This window comes from Suricata suricatta, chromosome 17 (genome assembly GCF_006229205.1).
Source record: "Suricata suricatta isolate VVHF042 chromosome 17, meerkat_22Aug2017_6uvM2_HiC, whole genome shotgun sequence".
Taxonomy (NCBI): domain Eukaryota; kingdom Metazoa; phylum Chordata; class Mammalia; order Carnivora; family Herpestidae; genus Suricata; species Suricata suricatta.
Window position 1 is genome coordinate 57,148,366 of NC_043716.1, and position 17,773 is coordinate 57,166,138.

Below are 17,773 nucleotides of genomic sequence, written 5' to 3' on the forward strand. Positions count from 1 at the left end.
TGCGAGTCACAGATTCTATTTATTATCACAACGAGTCACTCCCAGCAAGGGCTGCACGAGGGTACGGGTCACGGGGCACCGCGTATGAAGGGACCCGGTCCGCGCACGACCGTCACGCACCACCCGCGTGCTGAGTACGGACAGACACGACACGCGCCGTGGGGACGGGGTCTGGACACCCCCCGGTGTGGACGGAGGAGATGGTGCCCCGCAGCTTTGACAAGAGGCATTTACGACTTTTACGAGAACACCAAAGCCGTCACACTTTTAATTTAAAAAACAGCAGCGACAAAATTATTTTTAACAAGACACGTCGAAGTCGTTTGGCACAACCTGGTTTTCTCCCCAATAACACAGACGCCGCCACCCAGACCGGGCCCCACCTCCGGCCTGCCCGCCCCCAGCTTCCCCTGTAACCAGGAAGGCGCTGGGGCGCGGGGACCCCTCCCCGGGATCGGGCGGAAGTCCCGCCCCTTCTTCCTCACGTGCTCGGTCATTCTAGAAGGCTGACTTCAAACCACTCTTCAGGAAAAGGTTGGTGCCCAGGGAGCAGAAGGGAGGTAAACTTTCAGTCGCCCCAAATTCAGGCGGTGAGCCCCACCTGTGGGTCCTGGGGGTGGCTTCCCTCCTCCTTCCCGGGCCACCTGCTCAGTGCCCTCAGCCCGGCGTGCTTCCAGGCGTGCTTCCAGGGTGACGAGCAGCATCACGGCGTCAAGAACCTTCCTCGAGACTCCCCGAGCCTCGGTCGCCCGTCGGCGCCCCCATCAGGCCTTCAGCAGGGCGACCTTGTGTTCGGGAACGGAAGCTTCGCTGGCGTTGTAGGGCTGGGGCCCGGGTTCCTGCCGCAAGTACTTCTCTGCGGAAAACACAAGGTTCGCAGGCGCTGAACAAGCGGAAGTGAGGAAGGGTCGCTTCACAGAATGGGGCTGAAGGCCGGCACCTCAGAGTCCCGGTGCACAGGGAGCTGGGGTCCCCCCGCCGGCACCCCCACCCCTGGCAGGCTTCCAGCTAAGTTCCCGATCAGGGCCTCGTGACTTCCCACGCCTGAGAATGCTTCCTCAGTGCCGCACGGGCCCTGACCCCTGACCACAGTGTAGGTGATGCTCCATCCGTGTCCCACGGGTCTGCTGTTTCCAGCAACAACGTGGATGGAGCTCAGACACCGCGCTGAGCCGAGCAAATCAGACACGGAAAGAGCCTTTATGAGCCCCTTTATGTCACGTTCTCCAACAGGCAAAGCTGGCCTACGGTGGAAGCAATCAGAAGAGTGGCCAACCCTGGTGTGGGTCATGGAGAGGGGCTGAGGGAACCTTCTAGAACGATGGAAGTGTTCCCCATCTCAATTATGGACACCCTGTGTCCACCTCAAGCTGTACATTTAAGGTCTGTGTGTTCACTGGGTGTAGACAGTACCCTAATTCAAAACATGCCCCTAAAGTAAATCCCCAGAACAAGAGGGACCCCCACTCTGCGGCCCACGCTCCCTGCTCCTGGACTTGTGCGACTCCAGAGCTGCTGTCCCGCTGTCCCGACCCGCAGGCCGGGGGCACGCAGGGCGCCCACGGCTCTCAGAGGCTCTGCCGCACCCACCTGCCTCTTCCAGCGTGGAGAAGTACTGGGCACCCTTCAGGTCGGCGGACAGCAGGACGCGAAGCACAGGCACCTATGGGGCGGACAGACCTCAGCGCCGGGCGGGGCCGCTCCGGTCTGGGGCAGGCCCCCAGGCCCAGTGCCAGGGGCCATGTCCCTGCTCCCCCCAGAGCCTCAGGCACGAGCTCTCCGCCAACAGGACGAGGCCCGTGACGGCTGTGACCACGCCCCGGAGCCAGGTGCCCAGGTCAGGGGGCGGGGCCACCGTCCTCACCGTGCGACCCTGGGCGGCTCACTCAGCCTCGGAGCCCTCGTCTGCACGCGGGCACGGGAGTGACGCTGCCCTCAGAGTGGAAAGGGCCGCCCATCGCGACACCCACCTGCAGGCCGACGAAGGCGAGGGTGACACCGTGCCTCTGGAAGTCCCCCAGGAGGCCCTGGAGCCCCAGCACCACGGTGTAGTCAATGCTGCAGACGTGGGTGCAGTCCAGCACCGCGCAGCGCGGGGGCAACGCTGCGGAGACAGCGGCAGCGGGTCAGGGGCCGGGCGGCCGTGGCCAGAGTTAGGGGCGCAGCGAGGCAATGGGGGGGCGCAGCGAGGCTGGGGGGGGGCAGGGGTGGCAGGAGTGAGAGCACAGAGACCACAGCCATCCGGAGGCAGCAGCAATTCCCTTTAGAGAAGGATCAGGCCCCTTTCTCCCTAAATACTGCCTCTGAGAAGCAAGGACGGTCTTTAGGAATAAATGATGGGGAACAGCCCCCCTGCATGCAGATGGCGGGCACCCACTGGATGCCCCTCTGAGGTGCCCCGAAACCTCCCGGCCCGAGGGGGTGAGCTCCCGGACAGCCGAGGATGGGGCCCCGGAGTCCTGTGGGAGCAGACGGGGGCACAGACAAAGTGGCAGGGAGCCGGCCGGCACCGCAGCCCACACACCTTCCAGAGCCCGGCTCAGTGTCGCCTCCCGGAGGGCCTCGACGGCCGGGAAGTGCAGGCCGCTGGCTGGCTGCAGGACCAGCACCGGCCCCTCCGACACCTGGGACAGAGCAGGGGACAGCCAGGATGTCCCGGAGGCAAGTCCCACCTGGCAGTTCCGAGAGGGCGGCCCCTCCAGCAGGAGGCCCCGACCCAGGCCAACAGAACAGAGCGGCGGGAGCACAGCCGATGGGCCCTCGCCCCTCCCACAGCCTCACCCCCACCCGCGGCCTCACATGCAGGGAGGATGGGGCGGGGGAGCACAGCCGATGGGCCCTCGCCCCACCCGCGGCCTCACGAGCGGCGGGACAGCCCCGTGGCTCCGGGTGGGAGGCTAACACCCGTCCACCAGGTGGGCAGTGACTGGGCAGGGCCACGGGCCACAGGCGCACGGAAACAGTGCGGGACAGCCAAGCTGGGGGTTCCGCCCAGGGCACGCCTCACCCCCCCTGGCCCCCTGAGCCCGCAGACCCCCGGCTCGGGCAGGACGGGCGGGCCGCTACCTGCATCTTGGGTCTGGCCACAGAGTGCAGGAGCATCAGGGCGGAGAGCAGGGTGCCGGCCAGGATGCCGTACTGCACCTCCCAGAAGCACAGCATGAACGTCACACAGAGCGGCAGCAGGTCCAGCCCTGGAGGGAGGGTGCAACTCAGGGGCGGCCCCCGCGGTAAGCTTGGCCCGGCGAGCCCGAGCCCCAGAGGGACGGACGCGGGCCACGGGCCATGCTGGCTGAGCCGTGTCAGGGGCAAGAAACCCGTCACCGCCTGGCTGGGGGGCCACGAAGACCTGGCAGCCAGGCCCAAGCCCCCTGCCCTGAGGTAACCGTGGGCACTTGTCGGGGGTCTGGGGGACCTGGGGCAACACGCGTGACTTCTCTGAGCCACAGGAGGAAGGCTCGGGGGTCAGTCTAGGATTCGACCCTGACACGTGTCACTCAGATGAGGCCACATCCTCCCTGGGTTTCCGTGTGGGCGGGGACACCTGCCGGGAGTCCTGAGAAAGGCCATCCAGAAGTCTCTCCTCTGCCCCAGCTAGGCCAGGCTTGTGGCTGGGAAAGCGGAGGAGGGGAGGGAGGATACAGGGGAGGGGGAGGGGAGGAGGGACAGAGGAGGGAGAAGAGAAAAAGGAAGGATGGAGGGGAGGGGAGAAGAAGAAATGGAGACGAAGGAGGAGGAGTGAGAAAAAGAGGGGGAAGGGGAAGGGAAGAAGGAGGAAAGGGAAAGGAGGGATGAGGGGGAAAGGGAGCAGGGAAGAGAAGTAGGGAAGAGAAAGAGGAATAGAGTGGAGGGAAAAATAGGTGAGGAAAGGAGGGGAAAGGGGAGGAGGGGAAGAACGGGGAGAAACAGGAGGAGGAGGAATGGAAGGGAGGGGAGGAAGGGAGGGGAGCAGAGTGAAGAAGGAGGGATGGAGGTGAGAGGAGAAGGGGAAGGAGGGTAGGGGTGGAGGGAGAGAGGAAGAAGGATGGAGGAAAGCAGAGAAGGGGGAGCAGGGGCAGCGGGGAAGGAGCAGCAGTGAGGGGAGAGGGAGCAAGGGTGGCGAGGGTGGAGCAGGGGTGAGGGGAGGGGGAGCAGGGGCCAGGGGCTGGGCAGGGGTGCCCGGCGTGTTGCACTGCACGGAGCGGGTCTGGGCGCTCTCTGGCCTCCTGACCCACGGCTGGCAGGGCCACCTCCCGGGGCCACGGTACCCCCAGCAGCAACGGTGCCCCGCAGGTCCCGGAAGACGGTGGGGAGAGTCCGGGGTGCATGCGTGTGACGGGCGAGGACACACGTACTCTTCACGCGCCAGAGCGTCCTGAAGATGCCGGCATCGAAGAGCGGGGCCACGGCCATGATGATGACGGCGGCCAGGGCGGACTTGGGGATGTAGCGGAACAGCGCCGTCAGGTAGTCCAGCGCCAGCAGCACCAGCACGCCTGCGGGGGCAGGGCGTCACGGGGACCGCCAGCCCCACCCGCCCGCGCCCCGGGGCTGGGGGGGGTGCTCACCTGTCACCAGGCCGCCCGCTGGGGTGCACACCCCCGACTGCGCATTCACGGCCGTCCTGGAGGGACACACAGACAGCCCTGGTGGCTGAGGGGCCCCGGGCCGGCAGGGGAGGCTGGGGACGGGGGCGGGAGGAGCATCGGGGCCTGAGGACACGGGCACCTAAGTGGGGATGCTGAGGGGCAGCTGGCCCTGCGATGGGGGAGGAAATAACTGTGCCCGCCTGTGGCACCGTGTCCCAGCAGCATTGCCCAGAATGTCACTGTGCTCACGGGCATGCAGACATGTCGGGCAGGGGGACGTCCCTCTCACCGCACATACGTGTCGCACACGTGTCCTACACGTGCGCACACGTGAACGGAAAGGGGCCTGGAGGCAGAGACGCCGGGAGCTGACAGCGAGCCTCCCCTGGGGGAGGCAGGAAGTTAACTTTGAGGCTTTTTTCCCCAACTCCCCTTTCTCGTGAAGCCTGTTTGGAAAACTGCGTTCAGACCCGCATCCCGGGAGGAGCCCCGTCTGCCCGGGACTCGTCCGGGCCCACATTTCCCTCTGCCGCCGCGAGGGCCTCTGATTCTGGCTCCCGATCACGCCCGGCGGTGACCTGTGCCCGCACGCCCTCCGGGTGGGTCAGTCTGTCTGTCAGTCCGTCTGTCAGTCCACGGAGAGCCTAAGTCCTCTTCGGCTTCTCCGGAGCTGGGCAGGAAGTGCCTTCCTCACTCACTGGCTTTTTCAGTGCCCGCTACATGCAAGGCACTGTGCCAGGCGGGGGCACAAAACCTGAGGCGCAATGCTTCCCATCCCCCTTGGGAACGCGCTCTGGCACGTGAGGCGGGCATGCTTTAGGGGTGAACACGGCCCTGGTGATTGGAGAAACCAGGGGCGATGGCGAAGGCCAGCGGAGTAGGCCCCAGTCCTGCCCCCACGGGCGCCGCTGACCTCCGCTGACCCAGGGACGTGGCCGCCGCCGGCCGACTTCTGCCCCAGTGGAGAGCAGAGTGGCATCGAGATGTGGGCCTGGGCTGGGCCCTCCCACACCCCAGGCACAGAGAAGGATCCTGTCACTCACCGTCCAAAGCTGCCCGTGACCGGGTAGGAGGAGACAAAGGAGCCCAGCACGTTGGTCAGGCCTGGGGTTTGTCCGGGAACGCGAAGGATGTAAAACAGGCAGGAGATGGTGATGAAATGGAGGCCAGAGACCAGAAAGGAAACAGGAAGATTAGAAAGTGCGAGGAATCACCCAGGGGTGACCTGTGTCTGTGTCACAGGGAAGGAAACAAATCACGATGTTTGCCAAGTTCACTGAGCTTGACCCTAACTTTAAAGTAACTCTGGCCCCGGCCCTTCCCCGGTGAACTAAACACGCCGCTTCCTGGGTCTCAGGGGCCTGCATGCCCGGGCTCAGCTGCCCACCGCCTCCCTCAGAACCACACTCCTCGTGTGAGATGACCAGCCAGGGCACAAGGGCGTGGTGGGGACACCGGCTCGCCGTCCCCGAGGTCCTGGCTGGGGCCTACGAGCGGAGGTAACTCATCAGCACGGTCCATAAGGCCACACTGGGCTCACAGGTTCAAATGCCTGCCCGTGACACAGCTCAGGCTGGGGCCCACTCAGAACCAGGCCCTCCCGGGCCCCACAGCCCCACATGCCCCGAGAGCAGGGCTGGACATCGGTGGACGTAGCACACGTGGTCACCCTGGCTCCTTCCGATGGCCCCTCGAGACCCGGGTCAGAGACCTGACCGCGTGGCGTGGGCGTTCTGTGGCGCCCGTCCACCATGAGCTCTGAGAGGGGCCCCCAAAGTCCCCGTGACCCATCCTGGGGCCCCACGCCCTGTGCGGTCAGGAAACTCAGTAGCTGCTGCGAGGTGAGGTAGCATTGGGGGGGGGGTTCCCGTGGAGCCCCCGGTGGACCCCTGGGAAGGCACCACTGCGGCTGCCTGGTCAGACCCGTGCCCGCCTCACAGAGGGGCAGGAAGGAAAGGAGGGCGAGCCTGGGGTCCACGAGTTAAAAACAGTCGTGTAACTGAATTTCAGATTCGTGTCATGCCCTCAGAATGAATCACCAGGGCGGCCAGACTCGTGGGGACAAAACAAAAAGCTAGGACACCCGGCTGGACCCATCCAAGAGCAGGGCCTACGCAGTCTCTACTGACCCGCATGCCCGGCCTGCAGGGGGTCAGGGGAGGGGCAAGGGCAGACGGGGCCCGGGCAGGCAGCGGGCTCACCGGGGCGATCTGATCCCAGCGCGGAACACCCCTGGCAGTCCCTGACCCAGACGAGGCGGCCACAGACCTCAGCGTCCGGTACGCAGCAAGCACTCAGCAAGTGTCAGAATGGACCCCGGGGGTCTGCGCTACTCCACGGGATCACGCACAGAACCCTCTGGGGACCGGCCCGCTCGGGGCCGCCTCTGCTCCGCGTCCGTCGCCACGACCGTCACCACGGTTTGCGCAGCCCACGTGGGACGCACAGACGCACCCCGGGCCTCGGGCGGGCCGCCCTGGGGTCTTACCGATGGCCAGCAGCTCCTGGTTGGCGTCGATGCGGTAATTATTCTGAGAAGCTACAGAGAGAATAAAACCACAGTCACCGGATACACGACGTCCCTGCGGGAACGTGCGTCCCGTCAAAACACAGATCACACACGCCCGCCCGCCGCGTCGTCTGTGAGGCAAGTGTGTAAAATAAAACACGTGCACGTGTGCAAGCCTCTACGCATGTGTGTCTGCGGCGTCTCACAAGACAGAGCAGAGAGATGGACGGGAAGACACGAACGGCAGCCAACCCGGGCGGCGAGGGCAGCCTCTGCCCGTCTACACTTCCCGTGTTTCCTACGGCCCACGCGCGCTGCTCCCACGAGAAGGGGAGGTTCTGAAGCCCAAACCGCCCTGATCGCGGGCGCCGGGGACACGCGGCGGCCCCGCATCCGAGGCGGCGGCCGGCCACACTGTCGCCACGGCCCAGCGCACCGGCAAGACCGCATTCCAGGAGCCCCTTTTTTTTTCTTTACACGAATACTGAGATTATCAACCTCACGTGCTTTTCGTGTGTCGAAATCCTCAAGGTTGTTCCAAACCCTTCAGAACAGAGCAGCCACTCTCGGGCCACGGGCAGAGCACCGGGTCGCCCAGCCCCGGTTTCAGGAATGACAGGCTTACAAGTTAGGACAGGACATCAGCTGACCTCAAAAGAAAAGTTTTGTTTTTTTTTCATTTTTTTCATGTTTATTTCTGAGAGAGAGAGAGGGAGAAAATGAGCAGGGGAGGGGCAGAGAGAGAGAGGGTGGGACACAGAATCTGAAGCAGCTCGGGGCTCTGAGCTGTCAGCACAGAGGCTGAGGTGGGGCTTGAACTCACGAACCGTGAGATCACGACCTGAGCCGAAGCCGGACACCCAACTGACGGGACTTCCCAGGCGCCCCAGAAAACAAAGTTTTAAAGTGAGGCAAGAGGGGCACCTGGGGGGCTCAGTCGGTTGAGCGACCGACTTAGGCTCAGGTCATGATCTCACGGTTTACAGGTTCGAGCCCAACGTCAGGCTCTGTGCTGACAGCTCGGAGCCTGGAGTTGCTTTGGATTCTGCATCTTCCTCTCTGTCTGCCCCTCCCCTGTTCATGCTGTCTCTCTCCGTCTCTCAATAATAAATAAAAATGTAAAAAAATAAATAAAGTGAGGCAAGAGGCCTAAACTTTGTAAGATGCAGACTCCAAAATGCCCTCAAGTCTCCCTGCTGCCAGAGGAAGATAATCAGAAAAACAAGAGCCATACAAGAAAGATTTAATCGGAACGTGACCTCGAGAGGCCACTGACATTTGGAAGAGAGAGTCCGTCAAGACTCCTCGGAAGGACAGCAGGGTCGAGCTGCTGGCACTGGGGACGAGGAGATGAAATCCTGGGACAGCCAGAGCCCGTCTACGGGGCTGCAGCGGATGCGCACCGTCACGGCACGGGACGCCAATGCCATCCACACGGACAGCACGCAGCTGGGCGCTGCAGACCAAAGGGAGGGGGCGAGAGAAGGATGGCAGCCTCAGCTCGGAGCGGGGAGGACAGAGAGATACTGAGGTAGATTAAGGGTTCCCGGCCTCCCCGGGGGCAAGGAGGGAACGGCCAGCCGTGCTCAGCTAACTGGAAGGAGCACATTATTGAAGTTTTTTCTTTAAATGGTTTTTATTTATTTATTATTTTTTTTTTTGTGAGCCAGTGAGCATGAGCAGGAAGAGGGGCAGAGAAAGAGGGAGAGAGGGGAGACACAGAGAGAGAGAGAGAGAGAGAGAGAGAGAGAGAGAGAGTAGGGGGTAGAGAGTAGCAGGTTCCACGCTGAGCAAGGAGCCCAACACGGGGCTCAAACCCACGACCATGAGATCACAACCCAAGCAGGAATCAAGAGGCGGGCACTCAACCGACTGAGCCACCCAGGCGCCCGAGTCGTGAAACTTTTTTGACAATTTTGGGAACTTGTCATCAAACAGCCATTACGATCTCTTATGTGAAAATGTTCAATCAGATAATATTAAAAATAAAGATACACTTAAAACTCCTCCCTTCCTGATGTACTGCATTTTCCTAGGACAAGGTCAGGTCACTGAAAGTGCAAAGTGGGGGCGTGGCTACCACGTGAGGGCGTGGCTACTGCACAGGGGCGTGGCTACCGCAATCCCATCCCAAGCTGCAATGCAATTGGAGCTGGCTGGGAAGGGGGAAAGGCACAGGTGAGTCTGGGCCTGGTTACCAGCCACCCCTGGGTGAGGTTTTCATTGTGAATCCATTTTCACTACAAATTTGCTGCTTAGACCACGTACATGTACGACAGAAATTCAAGCAGTGAAAAATCAAAGAGAACGGAAAACCAAAGCACAGGCAAGCGAGTCAGGCTCCCGGACGGCAGCCGGGGGCACGGGTGGCGGGCACCTTACCAAAGGACTTGGCCACGGCGATGCTCTCCAGGAGGCCCATCAGGGGCACCACGGCCAGCCCAGCCCCCATGTCCTGAGAGAGGAGAGAAGGACCGTAAGTGACCTCCCGTCTGAGGAAGGAGAGCAGGGGTCTGAGCGAGCAGCGACCCGTCCGTCCGCTGCGGGGCTGTGAGCTCCCACAGGCAGGGAGGCACCTCCGTGCGGTGCGTGTGCGGAGCACGACACCAACACCCACCCCCCTGCCGCAGCCACGATGCGGGACGTGCCCTGGGCTCAGGCAGGGACAGAAAGGTGGTGTCCTCTGAGCGCGTGCCCAACCTGGAACTCCATGCCTGTCCCTGCACCCAGAGGCGCTCCGCCTGAGGACTCCGGGGTCCCCGCCGGGCTCAGAGCTCCAGACCCAGGCCCCGAGGCCACCGCCGCTCAGCCCAGCAGGCCCGGGTCCCCGCCTCTACCCACCTGTACCAGCTCGCTGAAGGAGATGGTCCTGTTGGCTGTGGTCACTGAGAAGGGAGGAAGGCGGACCGGGGGCAGCCCCTGAGCCGTCTGCCCGGTCAGAACGAAAGGCTGGTGTCCCGTCACCTCGAAGGAGTACGCGACCAGGGCGGCAAAGGAGACCACCAGTGCGTTGCGAGCTAGGACAGAACGGGACCCGGCGGTGACACGTGGCTCCCCTGGGCAACAGGGGTGAATGCACCCTACCCGAGCCACGACCCCCGATGCTCCCAGCCCGGGCACCGGTGACCGTGCGGCAGGCACCGGCAAACGTGAGACGGCAGAATGGCGCCTGTCACCTGCTACTTCACCTTGGATCCCAGCTCTTGGGCCCTGCCTGGGCTGTGCTGGCTGCTTAAATGGGGTGACACCTTCTGGAACATGAGCCCCGCTGTCCAGCCAGCTCGGAAGCCTTTGTCACCTTGTTACACTGACACTGCTGTCCTAACCGCAATCACCTGAGCCGTCTAGGATCTTCCATGGCACAGGAAGGGCCCAGGGCTCCGTGACCCACCATGTGACGGGGGCCAGGCCCAGGGCCGCGCGGCTCAACCAACCAGGCGGTCTATTAGCTTTTCTCCCCCCAGGACCCGCCAGGCTCCCTGGCTGTGGCACTGCTGTCATTTTGGACCAGATCACTCTTTGCCATGGGAGGCTTTGCACGGCAGAGATTCAGGGCCCCCCCCACCCCGCCTCTCCGCCCAGGTCTCCAGACCTTGCCAAACCTCCCTGGGTGGGGGTGGGGGTCAAAATCGCCCTTGGTTAAGAACTCCTGCTCCAAAACGGTGCTCTCCACCCCGACTGCGAATCAGAGCCACCTAGCAGGTGTAATATCCCCGTGCCCAGTCACGCCCAGACCAGAGACTGGAGAATCCCCCCGGGGTGGGACACCGGGGCCTGGGGTAACTACAAGGGGCAGGCCTCACCCCCGCTCCCCACCATGTGCAGAACGGCTGCTCTTACTTCTGGGGCCGCAGCTCCCCCTCACCTGTTGTGGCCGTCCAGACCAGCCCGTGGCTGAGCCGCACGCCCGGGGGCATCTCAGGGTGGACGGGGGGCACGTGGTCCCGCATCAGCTTCAGCACCAGCAGCAGCACCATGCAGACCAGCCCCAGCACGGCGTCACCCACCCTGCAGACGGTCAGCGGTCACCAGCCCGGCCCAGAGCGCACACCGCCGCCCGTCGGGGCCCTTCTGCGGGAGGGCCTTCTCTTCTACTGACTGCTAACACGCTTCTCTGTTCTATTCCAAAAGCTTAGTCAAAAGTTAGTGACCACACACGTCCATGCAGGCCTGAGAGCCGAGGCCTGGATCCCAAGGGCCACTAGCTCATGGTTTCAGTCACCTAACTCTGTGGGCTTCAGATGCCTTGCCTGTTCCAGAAAGTTCGCCTCCAGAAAAAAACTGCCCAGGGAGATCTGACCGCCGTGATGCTCTCTGACCAGTCTCCAATTCTCCTGCTCCTCCCCCCTCCCCCCCGCTGCGTCCCCCCCACCCCAGGACGACCCTCACGGGCTGCATGGCCCGGGCCAGGGAGCCCGACTTCCAGTGGGTTCAGCCCTGGGAGGCCCCCCAGCCGATGAGAAGGGGAGTGGAGGACAGTCGTCACACGTCTCCCCTGTCCCTCGCGGCCTCAGCACCGGCCCCACCTGGCACCTCCCCCAGGTCACCGTGTTCTCCTGCTCCTCAGCCAGGGACACATCCAGACTCCCGGCTCATCTGGGACCCTCTCCTTTCGATCCCTTTACCCGGCCTGCCCGCTGGGGGAGGCCCTTCGTCTGACAGAGCCCTGTGAGCAGGGCCCGCACCTCTGGCACCGTGGCCTTGTGCCCACTGCCTGTCGTCCGTCCCTTGGGCACCCATGCATTGTTCCCTCTCCCGTGTTCATGTTCTCCTGGGCCATTTCTCCTGCCCAAGGCTCTGCCCAGGAACCCACGGACGGGCCCTTGGGTCACCGGGCGCAGAGCTTCCCAAACCGCTGGGCACACGGCCTCCCCGGGGCTCCCACCGGACGCTGGCTGCCCCAGTGGGTCTGCGCACGGCTGCGAGTCTGCGTTCCTAATGCTCCCCAGGACCCTGGCTGCTGCTCTGGGACCCGTTTGCGGGGACAGGCCCCAGAGGACGGGAAGAAGGCCCACCCAGGGGTGCGGCCTGGGAAGGGCTTCTGGATACGCAGGACCACACACACACACACACCACACACACACACACACACACACACACACACACACACACACAGAGCCGTCGGTACCTGGTGTCTCCGATGTTGCGGAAGGTGTGATACACTTGCAGGAAAAACTGGCGGGGGACGCCCTGCAGTCCGAGCAGGTTCTGTTCAAACAGAGCTTCAGGTTAGACTGCCTTCCCCGCAGGGAGGCCCGAGGCCGCCCTGCAGCATCTCCATGCGCAGAGCCAGCAGGGGCGCATCCCAACGCTCCCGCTCTCCAGGGACCACCTGCCCGGTCCTGAAGCCCCCCGGGCTGGAGATCTGCATTATCCTCCGGGAAGGAGCTCAATGACACGCCCCTGCGAATAATTCTCCCTCGTGAGGAAACCCAGTCTGGTGATCTCAAAGCAGGGAGACCTATTTGTGCGCTGAGCCCTGGTCAAGGATCCGGAGTCACTGCCAGCCCACCCCGCCCTGCAGGCCCCACTGCCCTTGACTCCGTGTCCCCCCCACCCTCCCCCGCCTCTGGCCCAGCCAGGGCCCTCACCCTGGGGTCCAGCCGCCAGGCGCTGCCTCCTGCCGCAGGGAAAACCCGCTGGAACTACAAGCGGAACCTCGGGGCTCAGAGGCCTCCTGGGAAGGAGGGGCCCGGGACCGCAGGGTCCTCAGAGGGGAGAAGAGCCTCTACCCTGCGTTTTGGTTCTGTATCCACTTGAGACCAGATGGGGAGGGCTAGCGAGGAGGCTGAGGCCCAGACTCCCCGAACAGTCAGGCTGCAAGTTTCCCAAAACCTGTTGCATGCAGCCCCAGATGGGGACAGTCACTGGGGTGGGGACACATGGGACCGGGGACCGGGGGGGGGAACAGTCACTGGGGTGGGGACACATGGGATCAGGGACAGGGGGGACAGTCATTAGGGAGGGACACATGGGACCGGAGACCCGGTGGGGGGGACAGTCATTAGGGGGGGACACATGGGACCAGGGACCCGGTGGGGGGGACAGTCATTAGGGGGGGACACATGGGACCGGGGATCCGGTGGGGGGGACAGTCATTAGGGGGGGACACATGGGACCAGGGACCCGCAGGGGGGAGACAGTACTGGGGTGGGGCCCCATGGGACCGGGCCGGTCAGGAGGACCCCCTGCCTAGGGCTCTTCAACGACTGTCATAATCCGGTCAAGGTGTTAACAATTTGGGGACCTGGACCGCCAAGCACAAGAGCGTGAAGAAGCTGCCCCTATGAGGTGCCAGGCGGCTCGGTCCGTGAAGTGTCCGACTTCGGCTCAGCTCACGATCTTGTGGTTGGTGAGTTCAAGCCCCATATCAGGCTCTGCTGACAGCGTGAAGCCTGCTTGAGGTTCTGTCTCTGTCCCTCTCTCTTTAAATACGTAAACTATGAAAATAAAGCGGCCCCGGCTGCATTACGGCCCCATAAAAGAGCATTCCTGACGCTAAAAAGGAAAGCGAGCGTTTCCAGAACGAAGGACAGCCCGTCTCACGAAGCGGCGCGCGCCAGGCTTCCCCCGACACGTGTGCACAGAAAACACACACCGCGTCCACCCACACCTTCCTGAGCAGCGCCTCGTCCCCGGCGCCGATGACAAACCGCCTCCCGGGACAGCCTGAGCCTCAGACACAGGCACACAGCCCAGCACCCGGAGCAGGAGCGCGGAAAGGGCCGGCCCTTGCCTCTGGCTCAAGCCCTCCTGGGCCGGCCAGGAGCAGAGCCGGGCCGTGTGACCCGTGCCTTCGAGGGGCCGGGAGGGGACACCCAGGCAGGGACAGGCTTCCATCTGCCACCAGCGGCGTCATCCCCACACTCGGGCTCGGTTCTCCTCGGGGCACCCCACTGAACACTCACTTCCCTTCCACACGGCGCAGGGCCGGGCGACCGCAGGCCTAAGCCAACCTGCCCCGCGGGAACTTAAAACCCAGTGAGAGGACAAGGAGTGGCGTCCTCGGACAACGGATGACTACTTTGTACAGTCGTGTTTAAGAGAAACGTAAAACAGCATGACATTCGAAAAATACCCAATGGGCGCCTGGGTGGCTCAGTCAGCTCAGCGTCCAACTCTTGATTTCCGCTCTGGTCATGTTCCCGGGGTCGTGGGGTCAGCCTCATGTCAGACCCCACACTGAGCACGGAGCCTGCTGGGGATTCTGTCCCTCCCTCTCCATCTGCCCCTCCCCAGCCCCTAGGTGCAGGGGCGCACGTGCACCCTCTTTCTCAAAAGAAAACATATAAAGAGGCACCTGGGTGGCTCGGCCAGTTGAGCATTTGACTCTTGATCTCTCAGCTCAGGTCACAATTTTAGTTTGTGAGTTCGAGCCCCGCATCGGGCTCTACGTGGACAGTTCAGAGCCTGCTTGGGATCCTCTCTCCCCTCTCTCTGCCCCTCCCCTGCTCACTCTCATCTTCCCTCTCACCCAAAAATAAACTTTAAAAATGAATACGTGGGGAGCCTGGGTGGCTCAGTCAGTTAAGCCTCCGACTTCGGCTCAGGTCAGATCTCACGTTCGTGGGTTCGAGCCCCGCGTCAGGCTCTGTGCTGACAGCTAGCTCAGAGCCTGGAGCTGCTTCCGGTTCTGTGTCTCCTTCTCTCTCTGCCCCTCCCCCTCTCATGCTCTGTCTCTGTCTGTATCCAAAATAAATAAAACATTAAAAAAAAAAATGAATACGTAAGGGAGCCTGGGTGGCTCAGCTAGTTGAGTGTCCAGCTTCAGCTCAGGTCAGGATCTCACAGTTCGTGGGTTCGAGCCCCGTTTCGGGCTCTGTGCTGACAGCTCAGAGCCTAGAGCCTGTCTTTGGATTCTGTGTCTCCCTCTCTCTCTGGCCCTCTCCTGCTGATGCTGTCTCTCTCTTTCTCTCTCTCTCTCTCAAAAATAACTAAATCATTAAAAGCAATTTTTTAATTTATGTATACATACCAGTATATTTTTAAAAACTAAAAACAAAGAAAAACACTCAACAGAAATTAGGAAAAAGAAACCTCCAACGAGAGCGGACCCTTGTTACCAGTCACCCACGTCACTGAGCACGGCCCAGCCATCACCCAGCATCTCCCCGGATGGCTCACGGAATGGACGGAGATCCGGGGCAGCACCCTGCGCTCTGAGCTCCGGATCAGCAAGTCGTCAGCTCGGCCACACGAGCAGACCCCAGCCTCGGTCCCACCAGCCGGGAGGTGCCCGGGGGCCAGCGGCCATGCCTACCTTGATCTGCCCGAAGCCGATGGTGATGGTGGCAGCCGACGTGAAACCTTTGATGACGGGGCAGGAGATGAAGTCCAGCAGGAAGCCTGGACAGCCCAGAGAGAACACTAGGCTGGTCCCAGCTCTGCCCAGTCCCAGAGGGCATGGCTGGGTGTGGGCTGGGGCAGGCGGGCTGGGGGGGTGAGGCTAAGGACTGTGGGCCACACGCTCTGTCTGGCCAGCTTTGGACAGTGGGGAAGGCGGGCTAGGGGCTGAGGCCCCAGGCCCTTTTCCAAATAGAACAGTGGAGGAATGAGAGCCCCCCGCCCCCCATGCACACCCAGGAAGAGCCCCTGGAACGCAAGAAGGAGAGGCCGAGGCCCGGGGCGTCCCAGGGAGGCAGGGGCCTGGGTACCCCCAGCAGGCAGGCCAAGAGTCTTACCCAAGCGCAGGAAGCCCATGGCTAACTGGATGCAGCCGGACAGGAAGGCCAGCAGCACAGCATAGGCAGGCTCGTGGAAAGTGTAGAAGGAGACCAGGAGGGACATGATGGCCGTCGGGCCCAGCGTCACGTCCCGGGAGGTGCCCAGGAAGAAATACACGAAGCATCCCATGAAGGCAGAGTAGAGGCCGTACTGGCGGGGAGAGGGCACTGAGCATCGAGGGGGCGCCCAGCAGGCCCACGGCGCCCGTGGCTAGGTGTCCAAGCACTCGCTCCGTGCTGGGTGGCTGTCGGGGCACTACGGGCGCGGGGTAAAGCTCCCGGCCCGTCAGCCCTGGGTGTGGACCTACAGTGACTGGGGGCCTCGTCCCCTGCTTCCCAGCTGGGCGCCTGCAGGAGTCCAGACGCCCGAGCCCTTATCTGCGTCTAGTCTAAGGAAACTAGGAACTAAAGAAACATTCGTAGGGCCTGGGTGAGTCATCCTGCTGGCCCCACCAGGCAATCCGGCACTAGCTCCTCGCGTGTCGTCACCAGTGTGACAAGAGCAGTTACAGGGGCGTGTGTCTGCCCCGAGGCAGTCACATGTGACAGAGGGCACTCCGAGCCTTCTGGGGCCCCTGGGGCTGGAGTGTGCGGCCCTGCTCATCTGGAGGGCCCACTACGCACTTCTCCTCGGCTCCTGGGGCCGCAGGTGCCGAGGCCGGGGGGGGGGGGGGGGGGGGGGGGGGGGGGGGGGGGGGGGGGGGGGGGGGCAGCAGCCGGGGCAGACCCCTCACCTGGGGCGGGAGGCCGGCCACCTCGGCATAGGCCAGCGCCTGCGGGATGACCGTGAGCCCGACGGACAGCCCGGCGATGAAGTCCAACTTCAGCCACTCCAGGGAGTAGTCCGGCAGCCAGGCCAGGATGGGAAGCCGCCTCTGCAGGGCGGCGGGGGAGCAGCAGCGAGCCTGGGGGGCCATACTGGCTCCCGAGGGCCTGGCCTGGCCCAACGCCTTCACAGAAGCGGGCATGCCTGGGGGGACATGGGGGCGACACAGGCCAGCAGTCAGGGTCTAGGCTTGGGAGAGAGTCCAGCCACAGGGCAGGGGGTCCAGGGCCCTCAGGAGGGGGCGCATGTGCCTCCCCCCAGGGGACCTGAGCCACATGGATTAAATCTGCCCCTTTGCTGCTCTCAAAGGAAGCCTCAACAAAAGCCGTAATCCCCCACCCTGTCCCCTGCTCGCCCCCCTCCCTGAATGCTGCCCGCCCAAACCCCAGATGCTTTCTCTCTTGGCCACTCGACAGAAAGAATGGGATCAATGGTTTCTCAATGAGAGACCTAAACACGAGTTAGACTCCACGTCTCTCCCGCCGAGCTCATTTGTGTCTTCCCTTTTCCTCCGCAAGGAATTTAACGGGAGCAGCGCGGGGACCAGCGGCGTCCGCGGGGGCTCCCCCGTCCGGCGGGCGGGGGAGCGGGGGGGGGGGGGACTGCGGCTCCAGGTCCCGCGGCTTTCCGAGTGCGCAGTGCCGGCGGACTCCACCCCCTCCGGCTGGCTGCGGCGCTGGAAGGGGGGGTCCCGCATCCTGAGGCCGCCCCACCCCCCACCTGTGGCATTCGCATCCCTTAGAGGAGTTCCAGGAACTCTAGTGGGCGCTGAGAACGTTCCAGGCCCTTTCAATAATTCAGAATGCGCAGCATCCTCTAGGGCTCTGGCGCCCCCCTCCCCAAGCGCGGAGCCAGCCCCAGACCACCCGTCACTCCCGGACCCGGATGCACCCCGAATCCCGTCCTCGAAGACGCTTGCCTCGGACCCTGAGTCTTAGGGTGGGCACCCCACGCCCAGCTGACCGTTCCAGGGAGGCCGAGGGCGGCGGGGACCTGGCGGGGACGCTGTGGGGAAGGGTCCCCGCGAGGGGACCCCGCACCCTCAGGCCCCGAGCCTCCCCCAGCGACCCCGGCCCGTCCCCCGCAGCTCGCCCACCCGCCCGGGCCCCGCTCCCCGCCCGCAGCAAACTCACCGGGACCCGCAGCA

At 63.4% G+C, this 17,773-nt stretch overlaps 1 protein-coding gene across 3 annotated transcripts; it reads right to left on the minus strand.

The window, feature by feature from the left end:
- On the minus strand, positions 1 to 17,767 carry SLC26A11 (solute carrier family 26 member 11). Of its 3 annotated transcripts, none has more exons than XM_029928613.1 (17): positions 17,760 to 17,767; positions 16,535 to 16,770; positions 15,759 to 15,951; positions 15,338 to 15,423; positions 12,206 to 12,285; positions 10,943 to 11,085; positions 9,919 to 10,094; positions 9,460 to 9,532; positions 7,057 to 7,107; positions 5,612 to 5,672; positions 4,548 to 4,603; positions 4,335 to 4,475; positions 3,067 to 3,194; positions 2,525 to 2,624; positions 1,971 to 2,104; positions 1,591 to 1,663; positions 1 to 856 (listed from the first exon to the last, which is right to left on the minus strand). In XM_029928613.1, the coding sequence occupies exons 2-17, from the start codon at positions 16,766 to 16,768 to the stop codon at positions 765 to 767; spliced, it is 1,821 nt and encodes a 606-aa protein (XP_029784473.1). In that variant the 5' UTR covers positions 16,769 to 16,770; positions 17,760 to 17,767; the 3' UTR covers positions 1 to 764. The 3 variants fall into 3 exon arrangements, with proteins under 3 accessions (XP_029784473.1, XP_029784472.1, XP_029784475.1); XM_029928612.1 differs by having other exon boundaries at positions 4,248 to 4,475; XM_029928615.1 differs by lacking the exon at positions 4,335 to 4,475.
- Between the last annotated feature and the right edge of the window lie 6 nt (positions 17,768 to 17,773).

Bases quoted from the DNA above. Each gene is read 5' to 3' on its own strand.
- SLC26A11 (XM_029928612.1), bottom strand. From the start codon at position 16,768: ATGCCCGCTTCTGTGAAGGCGTTGGGCCAGGCCAGGCCCTCGGGAGCC. The intron at 15,424-15,758 runs GTAAGACTCTTG...TGGGCTGTCCAG, and splicing joins CATGGGCTTCCTGCGCTTGG to GCTTCCTGCTGGACTTCATC. The intron at 9,533-9,918 runs GTGGGTAGAGGC...CTCCTCTCTCAG, and splicing joins CCTTCAGCGAGCTGGTACAG to GACATGGGGGCTGGGCTGGC.